The following is a 21,624-nucleotide window of genomic DNA, read 5'->3' as shown; positions in this document are numbered from 1 at the left end:
AGAAAGACCTACAAATTAAGCAAGGACTGAGCTTTAAGAGCAACATAGTGGACTGGATGAGAGGAGATGGAAGAGTTAAAAAGGACAAAGGCAGGCAATAAGAAAAGTCAAACCAATATGCAGAAAAATGAATTAGTGATAGGACAGTCATGTTTCGGAATGTGTTTATTCAACCTGGAAATCCCATGGTAAGCCATGGTAGTCTCATCTATATGGATAACCCATTCCGTTCTTTGAGTCGCACTAGTGGCATAACAATTACCCTTGTTACAGTTGCAAACCATATATTCATCATTATTTCAGTTGAATCGAACACTAAAAAAGGAATTAAGGTAATATTTCAGGCTCTACAAAAATAGATACTCCTGTATTTTTATTTCACTTTAAAGAATCATAGGAACGAAGTGATAAAAAATGGATAAGCAGCATTATACAAGTATAAACCAGAAGAATACTTAAGGAGTGACAGAAAAACTTAGGGGGATATTCACAAGGAAGTGGCGAAGAGAGGCGTTGGCCTTCTTGGCTTAACGCCTCTCTCCGCCACTTCAGAAAAGCAAGGCTGTACCGTTTTCACAAGGACATGGTGCAGCCTTGCTTTTCCTCCTGCGATGGCGCTAAATTTCACAACTTAGTGCAAACGCAGGCACCTACAAGGGTGTCTGCAAGCAGGAAGGGTTGTTTATGTACAGGAAGTGGTCCCTTCCTGCACATAAACAAACCTGAAATGCCAGTTTGTAACTTACATGTGTGCTGTTTCATGCAGCACAGATGTAAGTTACAAAACAGCATTTTTAAAAAAGGTTTGTTTTTGTACAGGAAGGGTCACCTTCCTGTACATAAACAAAAAAAGTAATTTTGCACTTACAAGGAGAAATAAAGCATTTCTCCTCATATCGCCAACTTAAAACCAGGGTCTTCCTGGTCTTAAGTTTGGCGTTAGCTCCTATTTATGCTGCCCTTGTGAATAGGGGGCAGCGTACACATCAATGGGTGTTGCAGTGGAACGCCCACCACAACACCCACTACATGCCCCTTTCACGCTAGGCACAGCGTGAAAGTGCCTAGCGTGAAAGGGGGCCTATTCACAAGGCAGCATTAAGCCATGTTAAGTGGCTTAACGCTGCCCTGTTAATAAGGCGCGGCCTCTATCATGACGTGGTGGTGGCGATAGGGACTTGTGAGTAAGCCCTTTAAAATCTCAGTTATGCCTCAAACGCAGTGAAGAAAATATCCAACCACCCAAGGGTAACAGAAATCAGAGACCAAACAGCTAATTCCATTGTGCATGGTGTGATATCTCTCATGGGAAATGATAAATAGCATATGATCAAGTGGAGGAAGTATTGCATTACAGGAAAAATACCTACTTGGAGATGTTACCGTTGTCTCTTATTTTAGCATGACAAAGAACATTTGGGAGCCTTTGAGACACAAGTACTTTAATTTGGTCAACAGAACTGTAGAGTTTTAAATATCCCAAGTATAATCCAGGATGGAGACGTTGTTGACTTCTCTTCTGATAGTTTAGTATATCCTACAATGTAAACAAAATAAGAAAGCTTTTACAAATATTATTCTTAGCAATTTGACATTTTGAAAGAAATTCTGAATGAAACAACAATGTACTGCAATGAGAGTATTCAAATTCTGCAGATGCAATCCAATGTAAGCAAATGCACTCACACACAACTTGGGATCGAAACCTCCTGAGTTAACACATTAGACACTACAGCTGATTATGTTACACCTTAATGCACAATAATAATCCTGGAAGGCATGTTCCTCTTTTTATGTGTGCTGCAAAGTACATCCCAAGTAAAAGGAGGAAATAATGAGGAGTAATAACAACATTTCTCCTCGTTATGCCTCTGTTAGGATGGCATATCATTTTGCCGCAATCATCGGTTTACTACCTTTAGTAAATCTGGAATTTTGCCAGAGTCATGGGTGAATGTGTGGGAAAGCCCATTGAAATCCTTCAGAATGCAGAGTAACGAAAGGGAGCGATTTGCATGGCCTTGCATTATTCTTGATTTACTAAGCCTTATTGAGCCACACAAGGTGGCTTAGTAAATAGCACTTAAGCCTTTGCAATGCCTTGCGTGACACAATGGAAAGGCTTATTAAATCTGGGCCTAAGAGCATAGTACAACAGAAGATTAGGGCACACGTTTTTTGGTTATGAGCTGTAATAGCATGTTGACAGTTAATCCAATGAAGAAACATACTTTAATAGATTATGGGACAATTATGTCAACATGATAATGACGCTAAAGCATGAAACTAACAGGCAAATTAGAGTCTGAGTGGAAAGGCCTTCATAGATCGTTTTCATACAAATATTATATATTTTCTTTTAATGATTGTAAGACTGTGACCTTCCTTGTTTAAATATGCGTGGGTCTACTGAACCAGATTCAAAACATGATCTCAAGCGTGCACTGCTCTCCTTGTGCAATCAGAAGGTGTTATGTGCAGCGTAAAAAGTAAGGAAGGGCTCTGAATGGATACTCTGTTACTCGTGCTATTTCTATTTAAAACGAAAAAAAGATGTGGGCCCCTCTACGTGTACAGTATTGGCACTTATAGATTTATTTACTATCTCAGTGTTTAATTGTACTCTTTGCGTGAGTTTTCCGGTATGGGCTTGTCCATAGATCTATGCGTTCATTCTTTCTATAGGAATGGTTCCCCCCACATACAGTTTCTATGATCCATACGTTTTGTAGTTCAAAGTGTTGATTTCTCCATTGTGAATATATATCCATAACCCTCCGTACCGAAGTACGACCAAACTTTTATATTCAATATATGTTGTTATTGTAGTTGTTGCCACTGAGTTAAAAACAATTCCAAATGAATATAATAGATTTACGCACAATTATAAATCCATATGATGAATATGATTAAAGAGTTTTTTCAGGGGGGCGTGGCTTAGCGCCCGGCATGGACGGCAGCTCTGATGTGAGCGCTCCGTGCCGACCGGGGGATTCACCCTTCTCTGCTTGTTGCTGACACACTCCAGGAGAAGATTGCTCAACCGGAGCATGAGGGGCGTGTTGTGGCACTGACTCGAGGCATCTTCTAGGCATTTTCCTCGATTTCCCGCAAGGTATCAAGCGGCCACGGCTTCCTGACGGCCGCGACCGCCATCTTGTTTATGTTTCGCGCGTCTGACGCGCTACCCGCTCATGAACATGCCGACCTCCTACGATGCCCCAAACTTATGCAACTGCTCATGGTGAGCTAATCTCTATTTATCCATGCTGATGGTGTCCTTATTTTACCTGCTTTAGATTGTACGAGCATCACACGCGAATATCGCGACTTTGGCGGCCATTTTGACTTTATTGAGCTTTCTCCTCACATAGCTCACCTGCGGAAATAATTTGTGCTTGCTCTCTACCAGGCCCAATTTATCTCATTTGCACTCTCTTATTTTTGGATTTTCTTCATTTCTGCAGTTCCTCACGCCACCTGTGCATTTACTTGATTGGGCATTCACCTCAGACTGTCCTTACCTACTATGATGCTGTGACTCTCCTACTGGATTCTCCCCTCTCTACAATATGCCACCTTGTTGCTTTTCACTTTTATGGACATCCTGCGCCTCGCTTTCTTGCACGAGGGCTTTCTGACTTAAGTGTATGGATATTCCTTTGTGACTCTATGTGACCTATTGACGCTACTAAGTGGATTTGAGGTGGCTTTTTTTGGACCTTTTTTTTTTTCTCGCTCCTGCGTACTTTTGCTTATTGAGCCGCTTCTCTGCCCATGTACTGACTCTCGCAGGCACGCAGTATTCCAGGTGCTAGTTTTTCTTCTGTTTTCTCTTCGGAGGCGGCTTTCATCATATGGAAAGAGGTGCAATTGGTCGTGTTTCTAAAACTCCACGACGTGTCTTCATCAAAAATTCAAAAGTCTTTTCTGCATTGGCACATCTGGAAGCTTCTCAGGCACTTGCTCTCCAAATGTCGCAGTCTAGCGCAGAACGTCCTGTTCAAACCTCAGGGAAAGTCACAACAAAACGTCTTAAAAAGGATCCCCCATCACCGACGGGCTCTACCTCAGCTGTATCTATGGAGCTACTGTTGGAGGAGATACGTGCTCTTCGACCTTTCATGGAGGAAACCAATTCCAAGTTGCAGGTCCTAACTGATAACTGGTCACAGATGGATACGAGATTGACAACGGTAGAACGCACCATATCTTCTCTCCAGGAGTCATCCTCCAAGGTGACGCACATGCAGTCGCAGATTTCCTCTCTCCAGAAGCAGGTTGAAGAGCTTGAAAACCGAAATCGACGCAACAACCTCCGAATTTACGGCCTGGTGGAGAACTGTGAGGGGAACGACCCCGTTGCTTTTTTCAAATCCTTCCTACCTAAGCTTCTACATTTACCCGAAGGTACCGCGCTTAACATCCAGCGAGCACATAGGCTTGGTCGCATTTCTTCAACTTCTTCTGCTCCTTCAAGACCAAGAGGTGTCATCATGTATTTCCTGGAATATACTGATCTTCTTAAAGTCCTCTCAGCAGCCCGTGCTTCCCCTCGCCTCACGTTGTCAGGATCTACTCTCTTCTTCGCGCAGGATTATGCTAAAGCTACAGCCAGCCGTCGTAAAGCTTTCTTGGATATGCAGCCAGAGCTTCGCTCCATTGGCGCCAGATATGGCCTTTTTCATCCTTGTCTTTTCAGAGTTACTCATAACAACAAAACGACGACCTACGAGGATCCTGTTCGTCTTGGGAGCTTCCTAAATTTCTGTCAAACGCCTGATATGGACCTCTCAGCTTTCCCTCCATCACTTTCATGAGCTGTTGTTTTTAATTAATTAGTCTGCACACTCAGTGCTGATTTTATCTTTGTTCGTGCTTGTCATGCTGATCTACCCCTTTCTTATGTGATCCTTCTTGCTTTCTATTTGTTCCCTTAAGGCTCCATAATTTGTTCATATGTTTCCCATTTTTGTCTAGCATTTCGTTCCTATTATGGCATCTCCTGCTGTCTTCTTCTCCTCATGTTTTTTATTCTCTCTTCTCTCCCACAGGTTCTACAGTTTACTGTGTGTCTCCCCTTCGATCTGGTGGTTCGTTTACGTCGGTTGTTTTGCCTCCTCCAGTTGGCGCTCCCCCCTCAGTTTTTTCTTCTCGTCTCTTCTCCCTCTTGATCCTCCTTCCCCAGTTCCACCCTTCGTAAGTATGTTTTCCCTCCTCCCCTCGCTGTTTGATACTTCCTTTCTATCTTTAATCCTGGTTTTTTTCTTAGTTCTCCTTTGTTCAAAGGTGTCTCCTTTTCCTTGTTCTCATCAACTTCTTTGTTTTTACCTTCATCATATTTCTTTCTTTATCACTTGCATTCTTCTACTTTATTTCCTCATTCAACTGGTTTTCACTACCACTTTTTTCTTCTGCATTTGTATTCTCTCTTCATACTCTTTCCTTTCTTTTTTCTCTTTCCTTCTCTCCTCTGATCTTTTGCTTACTGCTTTTCACTCATTCTCGGCCTGGCTCTTTTCTCTCATAAATCTTTTTTCTTCATTTTTTCTCGCACTTCCATTACTCATTCTGCTGACTTATTTGCACTTCCTCCTTACTAGCTCTAGATCTCATATCATAATCCTTCTTCTTGTCTCTCTAACATTTTCTTATCTTTTTTGCTTATTCTTTCCTCTGGTCTCTCATTCTGCTTCTTTCTCTATTGATATTCTTTCTTCATCTCTTCTATCATGTCGTTAAAAATGGTTACATGGAATGTTAGGGGCATTAATTCTCCCATCAAACGGCAGAGAATTTTATTGCACCTGGCTCGTTTAAATGTTGATGTTGCTTTTTTGCAAGAAACTCATTTGTCTGCTGAAGAATCTGTTAAATTGAAAAGAGGTTGGGTGGGTGATGTTTACTATTCTCAGGGGGATGGTAAACGCAATGGAGTAGCCATTTTATGTCACAAAAATTTGTCTTATTCATTGCTTGCTCAGGAATCAGATGATAGCGGTTGCTGGACATATGTTAAACTGTCTATTAAGAATGCTCCAATTTCCCTTTTGAATATTCATGCCCCTACTGCTGGTGATCCTACTTTCTGGCATACTTTTTCTCATCATATCACCAGACTTATTGATGACAACTTTATCTTAGCGGGAGATTGCAATCAGCCCCTTGACCCTTACCTGGATAGACACTCTAAGGCCCACTTTGTTCCCAATAGGTCCCATAAACTCTTCTCCCAAGCTATCTCCCAACACAAGCTCACTGATGCCTGGCGACTATGTAATCCAGAGGCGCAGGAATTCACTTTTTATTCTCCCTGTCATCATTCCCAATCTCGGATTGACTACATTTTTGTCACCCATAGCATTGCCCAAACCCTTACTCATGCAGAGATTGGTCCGATTCTACTCTCGGATCACACCCTCACTTTAGTTTAGCTTGACATTCTTCCTAAATTAGCTGGACCCAAACGATGGCCCTTTAATAATGCTCTTCTTTTGGATCCCAAGTTCACTGCTTCTTTCACTGCATTTTCAGGTGAATTTTTTTTGCTTAATGACACCCCCTCCATTCCCAAGCACACCATTTGGGATGCTTTTAAAGCTGCGGCAAGAGATTTTATAATTGGCTTTGTGGCAAAGAAACGGAGAACTGCCCGTAGCTTCACAGCTGCTCCCCTCCTTGATATTAAGAAATTGGAGCACTCTTATTTCACTTCCCGTTCGCAAGACAGTTTAACAGCCCTGATCAATGCTAAACTGAAATTTAACAAGAAGTCTACGGAAGATGCGTCTTTATATTTACTGAAACAGAGTGCAAAGTTTCATGGAGGCAAAAATAAGGCTGCGAAGATTTTAGCTAACTATCTGAAAGTAAAGCATAACAAATTAAATATTGAATCAATCTATGATACACACTCTGTTCTCAAACATAAAGATGCGGACATTCTTGCTGAATTTTCTGCTTTTTACAAAACCTTATACTCTTCCGAAACCCAACCCTCCTCTCAGTCCCTAGACCGCTTTTTCTCCAACATACAGAAGCCAGTCCACTTCCCCCTTAATCTCTCTCATTTAGAGCTTATTATTTCTCAACAGGAGTTACTCACAGCACTTCAGAATCTCCAAAAGGATAAGGCCCCTGGACCGGATGGCTTTACTGTTGAATTTTTCCTACACTTTTCGAAACTCCTCATTCCAAAATTGCACTCCCTCATTGATACTTTCCTCACTTTAGGTGCCTCCTCCGGTTCTTTCTCTGACGCACACATCTGTCTGATACCCAAGGAGGGGAAAGATGCTCAATACTGTAAAAATTATAGGCCAATATCTTTGGTTAACATTGATTATAAAATATTTGCAAAATCTCTTGCAGCACGTCTTGACCTTCTTCTCCCAGACCTACTGGGTGAGGAACAATCAGGCTTCGTCAAGGGTCGTTTCATCACTGACAACACTAGACTGTTAATTAATGTTTTATCTATGTCCCGTCATTCACCCCATTCTCTTGCAGCCATCGCCCTGGATGCTGAGAAAGCGTTTGATAGGGTTGAATGGACCTATCTTTTCCACACACTTCAATGGTTTGGCTTTGGTTCTAAATTCATTTCTCTGATTTCCTTACTTTATTCTAACCCGCTTGCAGCAGTTTGTGCTAATGGCCAAGTTTCCTCCTTTTTTGATTTGGAAAGAGGTGTCCGCCAAGGTGGCCCCTTATCTCCTTTTCTTTTTAATTTAGCCTTAAAACCCTTTTTGTCTAAACTTCGTCAGAACCCTAATATTCAGGGCTTTCAAATGTCAGATTCCCAAGTTAAGTTGGCCGCATATGCGGACGACATCCTTCTTAACAATGATAAATGTGAGATCCTACCCTTGACGAAATTCACATTTAAACCCAATTTCGCTGCCTCTAACTTTACATGGAAATCCTCCCATATTAAATACCTTGGCCTACATATTACTCCTTCTATCCCAGATACTGTTTCCCTTTGTTTGGCCAACTGCACTCAAAAATTGGTGGATTTAACATCCAAGTGGCATCCTCTTTATCTATCCTGGTGGGGCTGTCTTGATACTATTAAAATGATGCTGTCTCCCATAGTCCTCTACACTATTTCTAATATTCCAGTGTCCATTCCCTCTAATTTTTTTTAAAAAATTAACTCCATTTTGATATCCTTTCTTTGGAATAAGAAAAAATCTAGAATGTCCCTTGATCGACTGATTCATCCTAAGGCGGAGGGCGGAGTTAATTTCCCAGATTTCCCTGCTTACCATAAGGCGTTTTTATTACGACAAGCTTCCTTCTGGTTGCAAGATCCCAGCGATCCCTGCCCTCTTTGGGCTAAATTTGAACGCCTTCTTCTTTCTCCTTTTTCTTTCGCTGAATACCTCTCTTTCTCCCACAAACCCTCTTCCATATCTACTCCCATTCACAAATTCACCACTAAACTGCTCCTTTCTTCTTCTCACTCTCCCCCTACGACTATTGCTGATTTTCTTTCCTCTACTATTTGGCATAATACCGCCCTACTTTTCCGTAATAAACCCTTCTTTTGGAAGGCATGGCATCACAGGGGGCTGATATGGATCTCTCAACTCTTTTCTCAATCCTCTTTCTTACCTTTCACCACTCTCCATTCCCTTTATGGCTTACCTGTCTCATTTACCCGTAACTACCACCTACTTAGAGAGGCTGTTATGACAACTTACACTCGGCTTTCTCAGCTACATTCCTCTCCTATTTCTCATACTCCCATCACTTCGCTTCATTCCTTTTTACGCACTACTCCTAAGGCTTCCTCCATTTACAAATACCTTCACACTACTGATTCTGTCAGGCCTAAATCCAAAGTAGAGGAATGCTGGGAACATGATCTCTCCACATCCTGGCCAATTTCGTTATGGGATAAGGTATGGAACAAGATCCGCAAATCATCGAGAGCGGCAACTTTGACACAGTCCTTGTTCTTTATTTATAACAGACTTCTCCTACACCCTTTGACCTTCATAAACGCTTTCCAAACACCTCTCATACATGCTGGTCTTGCTCATCCCCACAGGCAACTTTGTTTCACATGTTATTCTTATGTACATCTGTTCATGACTTTTGGTTACAGGTTTGGGCCCAAATTAATGTGATTTATCACACATGTATTCCTTTTTCTCATATTAACGTTTTCTTAGGAAGCCTTTTCCCTTGTTGGGACAATGTTGAACTAAAACCTCAGATTATTGGTTTATTGTTGGCCGCTGCATTCCAGCAGATAACGGTAAATTGGAAGAACTCCTCCAATATCTCCTTTAAGGCGTGGTGGTTTAACGTTTGCCACAACCACAGACTTGACACTACTTTTGTTTTCCCGGCTCACATGGCTGCAAAGCGTATGGACTTATGGCTCCCTATCACACTTTACTTGGATACTTGTGCTAATCGTTTGTTTCATCCACTGCCTTCGCAACAGGAAGTCCTTAAACCTCCTTAAATGCTCATTCCATTCCATTTTTCTTTTCTTCATTGTGTTACTTTTATACTTCTTCCAGGTATTTCCATGCTTTTATGATTAATGTTTCCCATTCCTTTTCTTTTTTCTTTCTTAATTCCATTGCCCAGATTTTCCTTTTGTTATTACTTGCAATTTTATGCTTGTTCTATTTATTACAGTTTTCAACGTTTTCTACTTTTACTATATTTTGTATTGACACCTTGTTTTTTCCTTTTTAATATCAAATAAAAATGTTCTTGAACTAAAAAAAAAAAAAGAGTTTTTTCAGGGGTGGAATCAATTCTTCTAAGAAATCCTTATAATATTCTATAGGGAACCCGTCCTCCACACCCACCTTGGCTCTGGCTATAAATTTTATGGACGCCACAATCTCAGATCTTACTAGATCTGATTTTAACCGGTCTATAGAAGAATCAGATAGTTTAGGGAAAGGTCCCCTTGTTTTTTAAAGAGTCAATTGTCATCTGTTTCATAAAAAAAGGACAAGAACCCAAGGATGTTAATTCCTATAGGCCCATTAGCCTCTTCAATGCAGAATATAAGATTTTAATGAAGGTTTGGGCGCAGCGTTTTTTATCTGCTGCACAGGAAATAATTCACAAAGATCAGGCCAGCTTTATAGCTGGAAGATCTATGGCAGCAAATACTAATTTTTTAAAACAGGCATTGGATGATTGTAATACTAACTCAATCCCGTCCTGTCTCATGATGGTTGATGCGGAAAATGCTTTCGACCTACTGAACTGGAACACTCTGTTTATTTCCCCAGGTAAATTCGGTATTCCTCCTCAGGTTATTTCAATGCTTCGAAATATTTATCACGGGGCACAGGCTCAGGCGGTAATATATGGAAAAATGACAGGTACTGTTAAAATTAGCCAGGGAACAAGAAAAGGATGTCCGCTTTCCCCCTTGCTTTTTCCCTTTTTCATAGAACCTTTAGCCATTAGAATGAAAAACAATGAAGATAATAGTGCTCCAATTTTGGGTATGGCCAAATTAAAGCTTTTCGCGGACGATATTATTTTATATCTGAAGCCCAATAGTCAGAATTTGGAAGTAGCAATGAGGGAATTTAGCAAATTTAAGTTAATTAGGGGCTACAAAATAAATCAAAATAAAACAGAAGTTCTCGTTTTGAATACAGATATAAACTTTCTCCCAACCAACCTCAAGTTGCAAGCCGCCAAGCCTGACCCTATCAGATTTTTGTGGATTTATGTCACTAACCAATACCAACATTTATGCAGTCTGAATTATGTAAGAATTCAAGATAAAATCAAGAAGTTGCTAGAGCAGTAGCTTTTACTCCCTGTGACTCTGGTGAGACGAGTATCTCTCATTAAGATGTCCATACTTCCACTACTCATTTTTCTTTTTATTAATATACCATTTAAAATTAAGATGGATATTTTTAAAGAGTTGGGAACTACGATCAGACAGTTTGTCTGGCGGAAAAAGGTACCAAGGGTCAAGCTTCCATCATTTCAACTAACTATTGAACAGGGTGGGCTGGCTTTACCGCATATATACAAACTTACTTCGAGGCAGCTTTCTTAGACTTATTAGCTTGTTTATTGGTTTCTAATGGGTTAAAAGACAATTTCTTTGTGGAAAAAATGGTGCAGGAAGCCGGTTCTCAGATTCTGATATTTTTAAAAACCTCCAAACTTACGAAAAATAAGATATAAGACGATGAAGGACTACTCTACCAGACTTCAATCTTTTAAGGGGACCGGCTCCTCTGGGTTTCAATACTTAAAATTGAGGAAATGTAAGAACATTGACCATCAAATTCAATCATGCCATTTTAAAAATTGGGAGGTCTGTGGGCTAGGAGAGGTAAGATTCTTTTTAATTCATAATAGGGTAATTACATGGCAGGAGGTGTTGTTGAGGAGTAGAGATCAGAGCAAGATAGCCTTCTTGAAGTATTTACAAATTTTCCATTTAAATTTCCTCGACACGCCGAAAAAACTAGTGGCAGCCTTTTTTAGGGCAAAGCTAAGCGGAGTAGGGAATTGGTATAGTTTACTACATAATCAGGGGCAACTCCTATTGATAGAGAACCATTTGGAAAGGGTGACTCGTGAAACACAATGTACCTTTTCTAATAATGAACGGGAAGCTATATGTTGGTGTGGCAGTAAGGCTCTGAGAGCAGCCAATTTTAAAAGAATGGCCTTCTTATCCCGATTGCTGGCATACCTTACTCTGAAAGCACTTAATAAAAGGTACCCGGAAGTCAAAAATAGATGCTTTCAATGCCGGGCGGATGGGGAAGAGGGCTGGCTACATATTTTTTTACATGCCGTGATTGGGGCCTATTTGGAGGGAGATCTTCTCAGCTCTAAATAGGGCATTCAAAAAGAGGATATTGCCCGAGGTCGAGGTGGCCCTGTTTGGAATTTGTAAAGGCAGGACGAATTTGAGAAAAGCTGAGGAAATTTTTCTTTCCATTGCCTCCTTGGTAGCCCGGTCCTTAATTCTACAGAATTGGAGGTCTAGGGAAGTTCCTACTTACAATAAATGTTTTATTAAAATGAAACGGACGCAGATTTTTGAAGAAGCCTACGCATGCTGTGTGGGAGCCTCCAAGAAGTTTAGTGAAAACTGGAAGTTTTTAGGTAATTTGGAAAACCAGACGGATGAGTAGTACTACCCTAGTCGAGGTGTTGTACTACTATTTGTAAATGTTTGGTAGAATAATGAATATTCTCTTAAAAGTTTGGAGGTAATTTTCTGGATCATTTTAGCACTTTAGCCTAGCAGTTTTGCCCTCTCGCACTTGCACTTTAGTACTGTGGCACTTTAAAACATTTTCATTAATTAGCTTGTACTCTTTTTCTTCTGCTTCCAAAACAGCTAGGTAGCTATATATTATAGCTTTGCATAAATCAGTTTCTCTACTTTTACCAGTCAGTGGTTGTAGATTAATGAATAGATTTTAGTCACTTTTAACCCATTTTTGACTCCTGTTAGTGATTTGTTCATATGTTATTTCAATGTTCTCAATGCTCTGCTCAATAAAAATAAAAAAATAAAATGAAATCCATATGATGAACACTACGTTCTCGTCTCCAATGTATTTGGGTCCCTAAACTCTACCTTTGGGGGATTCCAAATGTTAGTTTTATAATCTGGCCAACCCTAGAATCTGGGAAAAATGCTGCTATGCCATCCTGTGGTTAATCTGTGTTGATGCCACTTGTACACAGTTCAGTCACAACTCGACTTTCAGCATATATAGAGCCATTAATCTTTAAGCCATGCAATTTGATGTTTAGGAATGCTATGCTGCTTCTCTGGACCAAGCGTTGGCATACTTCTTTATTTTCATTCTATTTATAGATATTGCTGACAATTAAATACAAACAAGTTATTGCAACACTTATAATAAACATAAAAATAACAATCACAAAATTATATAACTAATGCATTAAAATAAATGACAAATGTAAATTCACTTTAATGTAATGTCTTACTGGCTTCCCTTTTGCAACAACCCTACCTACCCTCACAAACAAGTAACCACAAAGAAGGAACAAGGGTATACGCTTAGTCATCACTAGAATCACTGGAAAATTTGCAAACTCACCCTTACCGAAGTCAATACTACATTTAGTCGTTAACCTGTCTTTTTATAGCATTTGAAGATTCATTTATGCCAATTTTAGTATTCAATAGTGTTCTTTTTGGGAAGGCTAGTGCATGAAGACTACTGATATGTGGGTGGTACTTCTCGAATACTGACAGAATACTAAGCAAATACTTACTTGTAATCGCATAGTCTTCATTTACAATGCTGAACATTTAGTGAATACAAACAATTTGAATACTACTGGACTTTACCCAGACTACCATTAACACTCTATTCAAGCTGCATGCTGAATGGTAGATCAGTGCCTTATATATTATACTATTTGTATTCCTTATTTATTATACTATTGTGGTGTTTGTGTACTGTAGGGTAGTGTTTTAGGTTTTAGGATAGTGCTCAGGGGTCGTGCAGGGTAGTGTTTGAATGTGGTGACCGCACTGGAGGCCTGGGGAGGGTTGTGCTGGGGTAGTGTTTTAGGGTTTAGGGTAGTGTTGTGGTGTTTGTGTAGTGTAGGGTAGTGTTTTAGGGTTTAGGGTAGTGCTGGAGGTCGTGCAGGGTAGTATTTGAGTGTAGGGACAGGACTAGGATGTCATGCTGGGGATAGTGTTTTAGGGTTCAGGGTAGTGTGTGCTGTTTGTGTAGTGTAGGGTAGTGTTTTAGGGTTTAGGGTAGTGCTGGGGGTCATGCAGGGTAGTGTTTAAGTGTGGGGACCAGACTGGGGGTCAGGGGAGGGTCGTGCTAGGGTAGTGTTTTAGGGTTTAGGGTAGTGTTGTGGTGTTTGTGTAGTGTAGGGTAGTATTTTAGGGTGAAGGGTCGGGCTGGGGGGTTGTGCAGGGTAGTGTTTGAGTGTGGGGACCTGACTGGGGGTCGGGGTATGGTTCTGCTGGGGGTAGTGTTTTAGTGTTTAGGGTAGTGCTCGGGGGTTCATGCCGGATAGTGTTTAAGTGTGGGGACCGGATTGGAGGTCTGGGGAGGGTCGTGCTAGGGGTAGTGTTTTAGGGTTTAGGGTAGTGTTGTGGTGTTTGTGTAGTGTTGGGTGGTGTTTTAGGGTTTAGGGTAGTGCTGAGGGGTCGTGCAGGGTAGTGTTTGAGTGTAGGGACCGGACTGGGGGTCGGGGGATCATGCTGGGGGTAGTGTTTTAGGGTTTAGGGTAGTGTTTTGGTGTTTGGGTAGTGTGGGGTAGTGTTTTAGGGTTTAGGTAGTTCAGTGATGTGTTTAAGTGTGGGGACCGGACTGGGGGTCGGGGGAGGGTCGTAGTCATGGTAGTGTTTTAGGGTTTAGGGTAGTGCTGTGGTGTTTGTGTAGTGTATGGTTTTAGGGTAGTGCTGGGGGGTCCTGCAGGGAAGTGTTTGAGTGAAGGGACCGGACTGGGGTGGGGGGTCATGCTAGGGTTGTGTTGTAGGGTTTAGGGTAGTGTTGTGGTGTTTGTGTAGTTTAGGGTAGTATTTCAGGGTGTAGGGTCGGCAAGGGGGGGTCATGCAGGGTAGTGTTTGAGTGTGGGGACTTGACTGGGGGTCAGGGTACGGTTGTGCTGGGGGTAGTGTTTTAGGGTTTAGGGTAGTGTTGAGGTGTGGTGTTTGTTTAGTGTAGGGTTGTGTTTTAGTATTCAGGGTAGTGCTGGTGGGTCGTGAAGGGTAGTTTTTGAGTGTGGGGATCAGACTGGCGGTTTGGGAGAGTCATGCTGGGGGTAGTGTTTTAGGGTTTATGGTAGTGTTGTGGTGTTTGTGTAGTGTAGGGTAGTGGTTTAGGGTTTAGGGTAGTGCTGGGGGGGCCGTGCTTGAGGGTAGTGTTTGAGTGTAGGGACCGGACTGGGGGTTGGGGAAGGGTCGTGCTGGGGGTAGTGTTTTACGGTTGAGGGTAGTGCTGTGGTGTTTGTGTAGAGTAGGGTAGTATTTTACGTTTTAGGATAGTGCTGGGGGTCCTGCAGGGTAGTGCTTTAGTTTGGGGACCGGACTGGGGGTAGTGTTTTAAGGTTTAGGGTACTGCTGTGGTGTTTGTGTAGTGTAGGGTAGTATTTTAGGGTGTAGCGTCGTGATGGGGGTCATGCAGGGTAGTATTTCAGTTTGGGGACCGGATTGGAGGTCGGAGGAGGGTCGTGCTGGGGGTAGAGTTTTAGGGTTTAGGGTAGTGTTGTGGTGTGGTGTTTGTGTAGTGAAGGGTAGTGTTTTCGTGTTTAGGGTAGTGCTGGGGGGGTCGTGCAGGATAGTGTTTGAGTGTGGGAACCGGACTGGAGGTCTCAGGAGGGTCGTGTTGGGGTAGTGTTTTATGGTTTAGGGTAGTGTTGTAGTGTTTTTGTAGTGTAGGGTAGTGATTTAGGGTTTAGGGTAGTGCTGAGGGGTCGTGGCGGTTAGTGTTTGAGTGTAGGGTCCGGACTGGTGGTCGGGATGTCATGCTGGGGGTAGTGTCTTAGTGTTTATGGTAGTGTTGTGGTGTTTGTGTAGTGTAGGGTAGTGTTTTAGGGTTTAGGGTAGTGCTGGGGGGCCGTGCAGGGTTGAGTTTAAGTGTGGGGACCAGACTAGGGGTCGGGGAAGGGTTGTGCCGGAGGTAGTGTTTCAGGGTTTAGGGTAGTGTTGTGTTGTTTGTGTAGTCTAGGTTAGTGTTTTAGGGTTTAGGGTAGTACTGGGGGGTCATGCAGGGTAGTGTTTGAGTGTAGGGACAGGACTGGGGGTCGGGGGAGGGTCGTCATCACGGTAGTGTTATGGGTTTAGGGTAGTGTTGTGGTTTTTGTGTAGTGTATAGTTTTAGAGTAGTGCTGGGGCGTCGTACAGGGTAGTGTTTGAGTGAAGGGACCGGACTGGGGTTCGGGGGAGGGTGGTGCTGGGGGTAGTATTTTAGGGTTTAGGTAGTGTTGTGGTATTTGTGTAGTGAAGGTTAGTGTTTTATGGTTTAGGGTAGGTCTAGGGGGTCGTGCAGGCTAGTGTTTGTGTGTGGGAACCTGACTGGGGGTCGGGGTAGGGTCGTGCTGGGGTAGTGTTTTAGGTTGAGGGTATTGTTGTGGTGTTTGTGTAGTGTAATGTAGGGTCGTGTTTTAGGGTTTAGGGTAGTGCTGGGGGGGTCATGCAGTGTAGTATTTGAGTATGGGGGCCGGACTGGGGGACCGGGGAGGGCCTTGCAGGGGATATAGTGTTTTAGGGTTTAGGGTGTTTTCAACTCTGCAATTAAACCTACAGTGCATGTATTATCAGAGACTTCAATGCTAGAAGGCCTATGTGCTATGCAGATAATAAATCCCAAATTCAGATTATTTTCAAACAGTGGCTTTTTATATATGTTAGCTCAAATGTGAGCCCTTGTCCTAAAACCGCCTGGTGTAAAGAAGGGTCGTTACACCTGCACTTTGAGCAGCCATGAGGTTACCTGAAGGACCATGAGTGGCATTGACAGGAGTCGAATGCCCCAGTTGTCTTCCATTAGAAGCAGCGCGGGGACAGTCAGTGCAGGGGCTAAAGTTGTCCTAGTGTAGAGGAGCCAGCAGATACAGCTTAGCATTAAAAAATAAATCAGCCCTTTTCTATCCCAGTGCACACGTTACATGAGAGCTCACGGTGCCAGCTTTCTCTAACCCAAGTGTTTCTCCCATAGTGCATGAAAGAGCTCATGTGGAGAGAGGCAGCAAAATACCAGTGGGGCAGCACAGTGTGCTAAGTACGGAGTTTTAGCTTAAGTGTTTTAAGACATGCCATTTAATTACATCAGCCACCCCAATGAGAGATTTCTTGGAAATGCTCCCTGAAGTTCATTGGAATGCGATCTGCACAACACCCATCTTCTAAGAACTTTCCCTGAATGAAACAAAAGAGGGGCAGAATGGCATCAACTTTGTGGACAAGCGGCAGTGGCCATTTTGAAGTAGAAGTATTCATATCATGAGCAATGCAGGTGTCTTCAGGCCTAAAATCACAGCGGTTAAAAATTGTTTTACAAACAAATAAACAATTCCTAAAGAAATGATATAAGATTCCTGGAGTAACCTTTTCTTTATTGAATTTAAGACATCTATTTGAAAAGGTAGCCGAGTAAATTGTATCATCATGAGACGGGAGCTTCAAAGCTATGTTAAATGACAACATATTGTTTTGTTATTTCTGCAGCCCTGGGTTCTTGTTCCTAACATCACTTCAAGATGACCGTATACAGTCTGATTTGCCTACAATTTATTCGTCCTTCTTTTGTATCTTTACTTTTAACTTTACTTTTTGATCTGTTATTATTCCCCAACGTCGGTGCGGGAACGTGGCGATTGCGTGGTTACGTCATTCCCAGGATGCCTCACAACATGGCTCACTCTTCCCAGCCTCCGGGGGTAATGGAGCCACCTGGGGCCTACATTTTGTGGGAACCTTTGGCAGAGGTAAGGACATCAGAAGTCCAAAGCACTAGCACTACCTCCGTGTAGAGCGGCCAGGTTAAGACCCCACACTGGGTCCTCCACTTAAAGGTTAGCAATTGATACTGCCCACACTCCCCTTAGGAACCAGAGGGAGCCCGGCCCTTAATACCACAAACAAGCTTCCCACAGACCACACGCAGTGTAAAGTAAAACTCAACTAAGAGACACTCAGCACACCTTTTCCTGAATGCATAATTTGTTACAAGGTGTGGGTCTAGACCCCTTCCCAACCTCGCCAGAAACAGACCACTCTGCTTACTGAAGTATGCTAGCTGTGGGTGTGGTGAAAGCTAGGAACTAGCGGTTCAGTGCAGCTCACTTTAAGGGACCTAAAGGCCCCCTTTGAGACCATTTGCAGCGCAGGCGAGACCTCATTGTAGAGAGTTTCTCCTTCCACACAAGAGAACCCACGGGCAGAATGTCGAGAGCTCCCATCAGGTGCAGTATGAGTAATGCTTCACTTTTTGGCCAGAGGAGAAAGATCACCTCCCGAGGACAGTTAGGTAAATAAGCAATGGCAAAGCCAATACGGGGCTTTAAAAAAAAAAAACAATGGCATATTAACTTATTCCAATAATAATACATTCTTGTGCACCATGATCCCTTGGAGTAGCTCTGTATCATAGGCATTCTTATGCAAAGCCCCCCAAAATGTACAGGGCTGGCTCAGACATGTAACTCTTTTAAAATCGCTGACCGGAGTGTAACGGACTCTCTTTAACACTCAGCTTGTGTTTCACCAGCATAACGGACATGCTCACGCTTCTGTCGTAGCCCTCATGGTTTTCTTGAGGAGATATTGTTACTCCGTTCATACCAGCATTTAACTGTTGCTAGAATGAGCTGGCTGCCGCACTCTTGGTCCGAAGCTTGACAATTGTTTATTTAAATTACTATTTCAAGAGAATGAAAGGAGACATAAACAACGTGTTGATTTTCAACACTTTACCACAGAGGTGTCCCAGTTGAGTCAAATGGTAGATAATAGTGTCCTTAAAGCCCCGTAAACTTTACTTTTTCATTCATTCTCTCATTTTGATAGGAAGAGTTTCAGGCCATAGACTGGGCATTTTGTTGTGATTGCCCTATGCACATTTCTTCCCCAGTTGTAGAGTGTGATATAAGATTGCAATACAATTGTTTTACTAGTAATTCTTCCTGCAAGGTGCGGCCATTGGAGAAATTTGGTCTGTGTTTAAGCGATACGCTTAATTACATAGGCCATGCATGCCCCTTTTAGAGACTCCCACTTTTTTCATCCCACTAAAAACTCTGATGTCAAGGTCTTCAATTTCTGGTGCTTTTCAGAACTTTTAAGATGGTCTTAGAGTTTCTCATTGCTTTAATGGCTGTAATTTCTGAAATGTCTATGTTTCCCTCATCTTTATTGCTTAATTTTGCTTGTGAGAAAGTGACACTCATACTCATTGTAATGTCACTCATAATCACACTGAATCAGAAAATGTCTCGCATAAGCAATCCGGACCCTTGGCAGCTATTTTAGATCCCATCATTTGTTGGCTTTTGGCACGCTGCAGGGCATTGAATGTGAGACCTCCAATTGAGGCAGCGTGTCTGAGATCTCCTGGTAACATCGGTGCTTCAGGCTCAAATTAATTTCAGGATCTATTAATTAAAAGCATGTGTGTTAGCAATTGAATGGGGGTATTTGTATCGCCATACCTAGCCATTGGTATGGCCTTGCAATCACACCTGCAGACTTTAAAACTTTGGCCACAGATTTGAGTACTAGCATTGGATCCTCATCTTGTGATTCTGGGCACATCACATAATAGCTGGATATCAAGATTTGCTTGAGGCACTCATGCAGGAAAGTTGCGATGATAGGATGAGCTGTTTGGTCTTAGTCACCTATTAAAACCTAGCTTTTCATGACTACCCTCTTTTTCTGCCTGCCCGGTCTGTTCAGTTGCACTGAGTGGGTCACTGACAGAGTACACTTGGATGGCTCATGACAGGAAGCAGACTACTTAGGAGGATTCTTTTCAAAGGGGCTTTCCCTTACCTTCATTGCTTGATTTTGCCCGCGGGAAAGTGTCACTCATGGTCACAGTACTAAATAGCTCAATTCAGAAATTGCTCGTAACCACCTGCTCTTCATGCCCAAAGAAACATCCATCTATACCACTGTTTTCATAGTTCTTCTCTCTCCTGTTTTCTATCCCTCCTCCACTTACATCCGATGCCACCAGATCTATTTTTGCTCCTACCCTAAGGTTAGATCTTATATAGAGGCACAACTAGATAAATATCCAAAGCCAAAGAAACCTGATGGAAACACCCAGACTTCCAGGCTTCCCAGCTTCCTCTATCTCTCAAACACTACCTAGTCTTCACCTCTGTCTTTTCTCCTGGTAAGGTTTGAAGGTGGTGGGGTTGGGAGGATAGGGAGTTGAGTAGCGACAGCTCATCCGTAGTGGCAAAGGAGTGTTGCACCCCCCCTGCTAAAAGCCAGTAGATGAACTATAAAATGATAATAAAAAATGTATCATTTTATATTTCCTTGGCTACGCCTAGTGGCCCGAGTCTACGGCAGGGCCATCCTCCAGGGACAATAGCAAGGAAGAGGAGTGGTAGGCACTGTTAGTTCGCTTGTTGGTTTGGCCGGCCAAACAAGGACGGCCAAACCAACAAGCACACTTACATTTCTCTAACCCAGCTGTGTTGTATTTGCAGGTAGAGGAAAGTCACAGACTCATATGCCTTAGTAAGCATTAAACCAGTCCGCTCAGGCTAATCCTGTTGATGCTGCCATGCTGGGTAATAGTATGAGAGCAGCTTTAAGATTGGGTGTGCAGTCTGGGAGCTGGACTGCACTCGTGGAAGAAGCTGGACAGTGGCAGGTAAGTCCTTCTTTCTTTTTTTAAAAAATCTGCTGCCCTACCACTTTCTATTGAAAGCTGCCACCACTGGAGTAGAGGCTTCTACATAGAAAGTTCTAGCACCAAATATTATTGAGCTTAAATAGATGTACCAATAAAAGATTTGTATATGCTAACACATACTGTCCCTCAGCTGCTAGCATTGTCATTTACTTCACTCTTCCTGATGGTCCTATCAGAAAGACTGTAATATTTTACACGGGTGTGGAGTGAATCATGCTTTCATTCACTCCTACAGTTTTCACATAACACATTCTTTCACCACTGCAGTGTCCAGTTATCCATGAACTCCTACTCCTGCTTGCTGCTCTCATGCTCTCCTGTTTGAAACCCTTCCCCAGGCTGTGTCATTCTCTCCCAGTTGTCTCCTGCAGTCTACCGAGAGGACTCACGTCCCCTTCTCCCAGGAGTACCAAACTGGGAACTGCTGCTGTCTACGTGAGGGGAAAAGCAAGGCAGCCTGGAGCACCATTTGGTGTTGTGACAGCAGTAAAAGGTAATCTAGAAAAAAAGTTTAAGGCTCTGTGAGTGCCTGAGGGAGTAGTGCTGCTTCCATTGCCAACACTGGTGATATGCTGACCCTCACATAATGTTTTTTCCTTGGCAACTAGGCAACAATTGCATGATGCCCAACCTTTGAAAAACTTTGGCACAATCACAAAAAGGGTCATTCTTGGCCATATGTGAGCATGGATGATATGTTGGCTACCTCTGATAAAATGCTAGGTTGGGTATACTGGTAGGAATTCCTGTCCTGTTGGTGGCTTCCATGATATGATGGTGCCTGTCTTTCGCATGTGCAAAGTGGTGATTGGCCGTAGGGTTTTGTATTTTATTTTTGAATGTTTTATTGGTACCACAGTGGCTACTTCGCTGGGTACCCTAGTACCAGGCACCGATACCAGGGTACCTGCGACCCAATCTTCTTATTTTCTGTTTTTACCTGTTGTGAATTAAAGTGTGGTGTCCCAAAGGCAAAGGTATGCCTATCCTGAACGCTATGTGGCCTTTCATGTTTTTCCCCTTCAGGACTAGAGGATTGAGACCCAACATTCTCATTTATTTAGCCAGCCAATCAGGGTGCGCCCTTCCACTTTGAATGGGCCAATTGCAGATTATTTTGCACCAATGGTTCAGTTATTTTTAAGTTTTATCTGGTGTTTACACTAATATGACATGCACATTTGTAATGCACACGTTCAGCGAAAAGGTATCTTGTTGATCATTA

General features: G+C 42.5%; 1 protein-coding gene across 1 annotated transcript in view; it reads right to left on the bottom strand.

The window, feature by feature from the left end:
- Positions 1–21,624, bottom strand: part of ANKFN1 (ankyrin repeat and fibronectin type III domain containing 1) — a 1,140,330-nt gene that overhangs the window by 351,376 nt on the left and 767,330 nt on the right. The window contains exon 12 of the mRNA XM_086928764.1: positions 1,371–1,537. Coding sequence (XP_086784890.1) covers positions 1,371–1,537 — 167 coding nt within the window. The remainder of the gene's footprint in view (positions 1–1,370; positions 1,538–21,624) is intronic.

Source organism: Lissotriton vulgaris, chromosome 7 (assembly GCF_964263255.1).
Source record: "Lissotriton vulgaris chromosome 7, aLisVul1.2, whole genome shotgun sequence".
Classification (NCBI taxonomy): domain Eukaryota; kingdom Metazoa; phylum Chordata; class Amphibia; order Caudata; family Salamandridae; genus Lissotriton; species Lissotriton vulgaris.
Note: the sequence above shows the minus strand (reverse complement) of the source record. Positions and strands in the feature narration are given on the sequence as shown.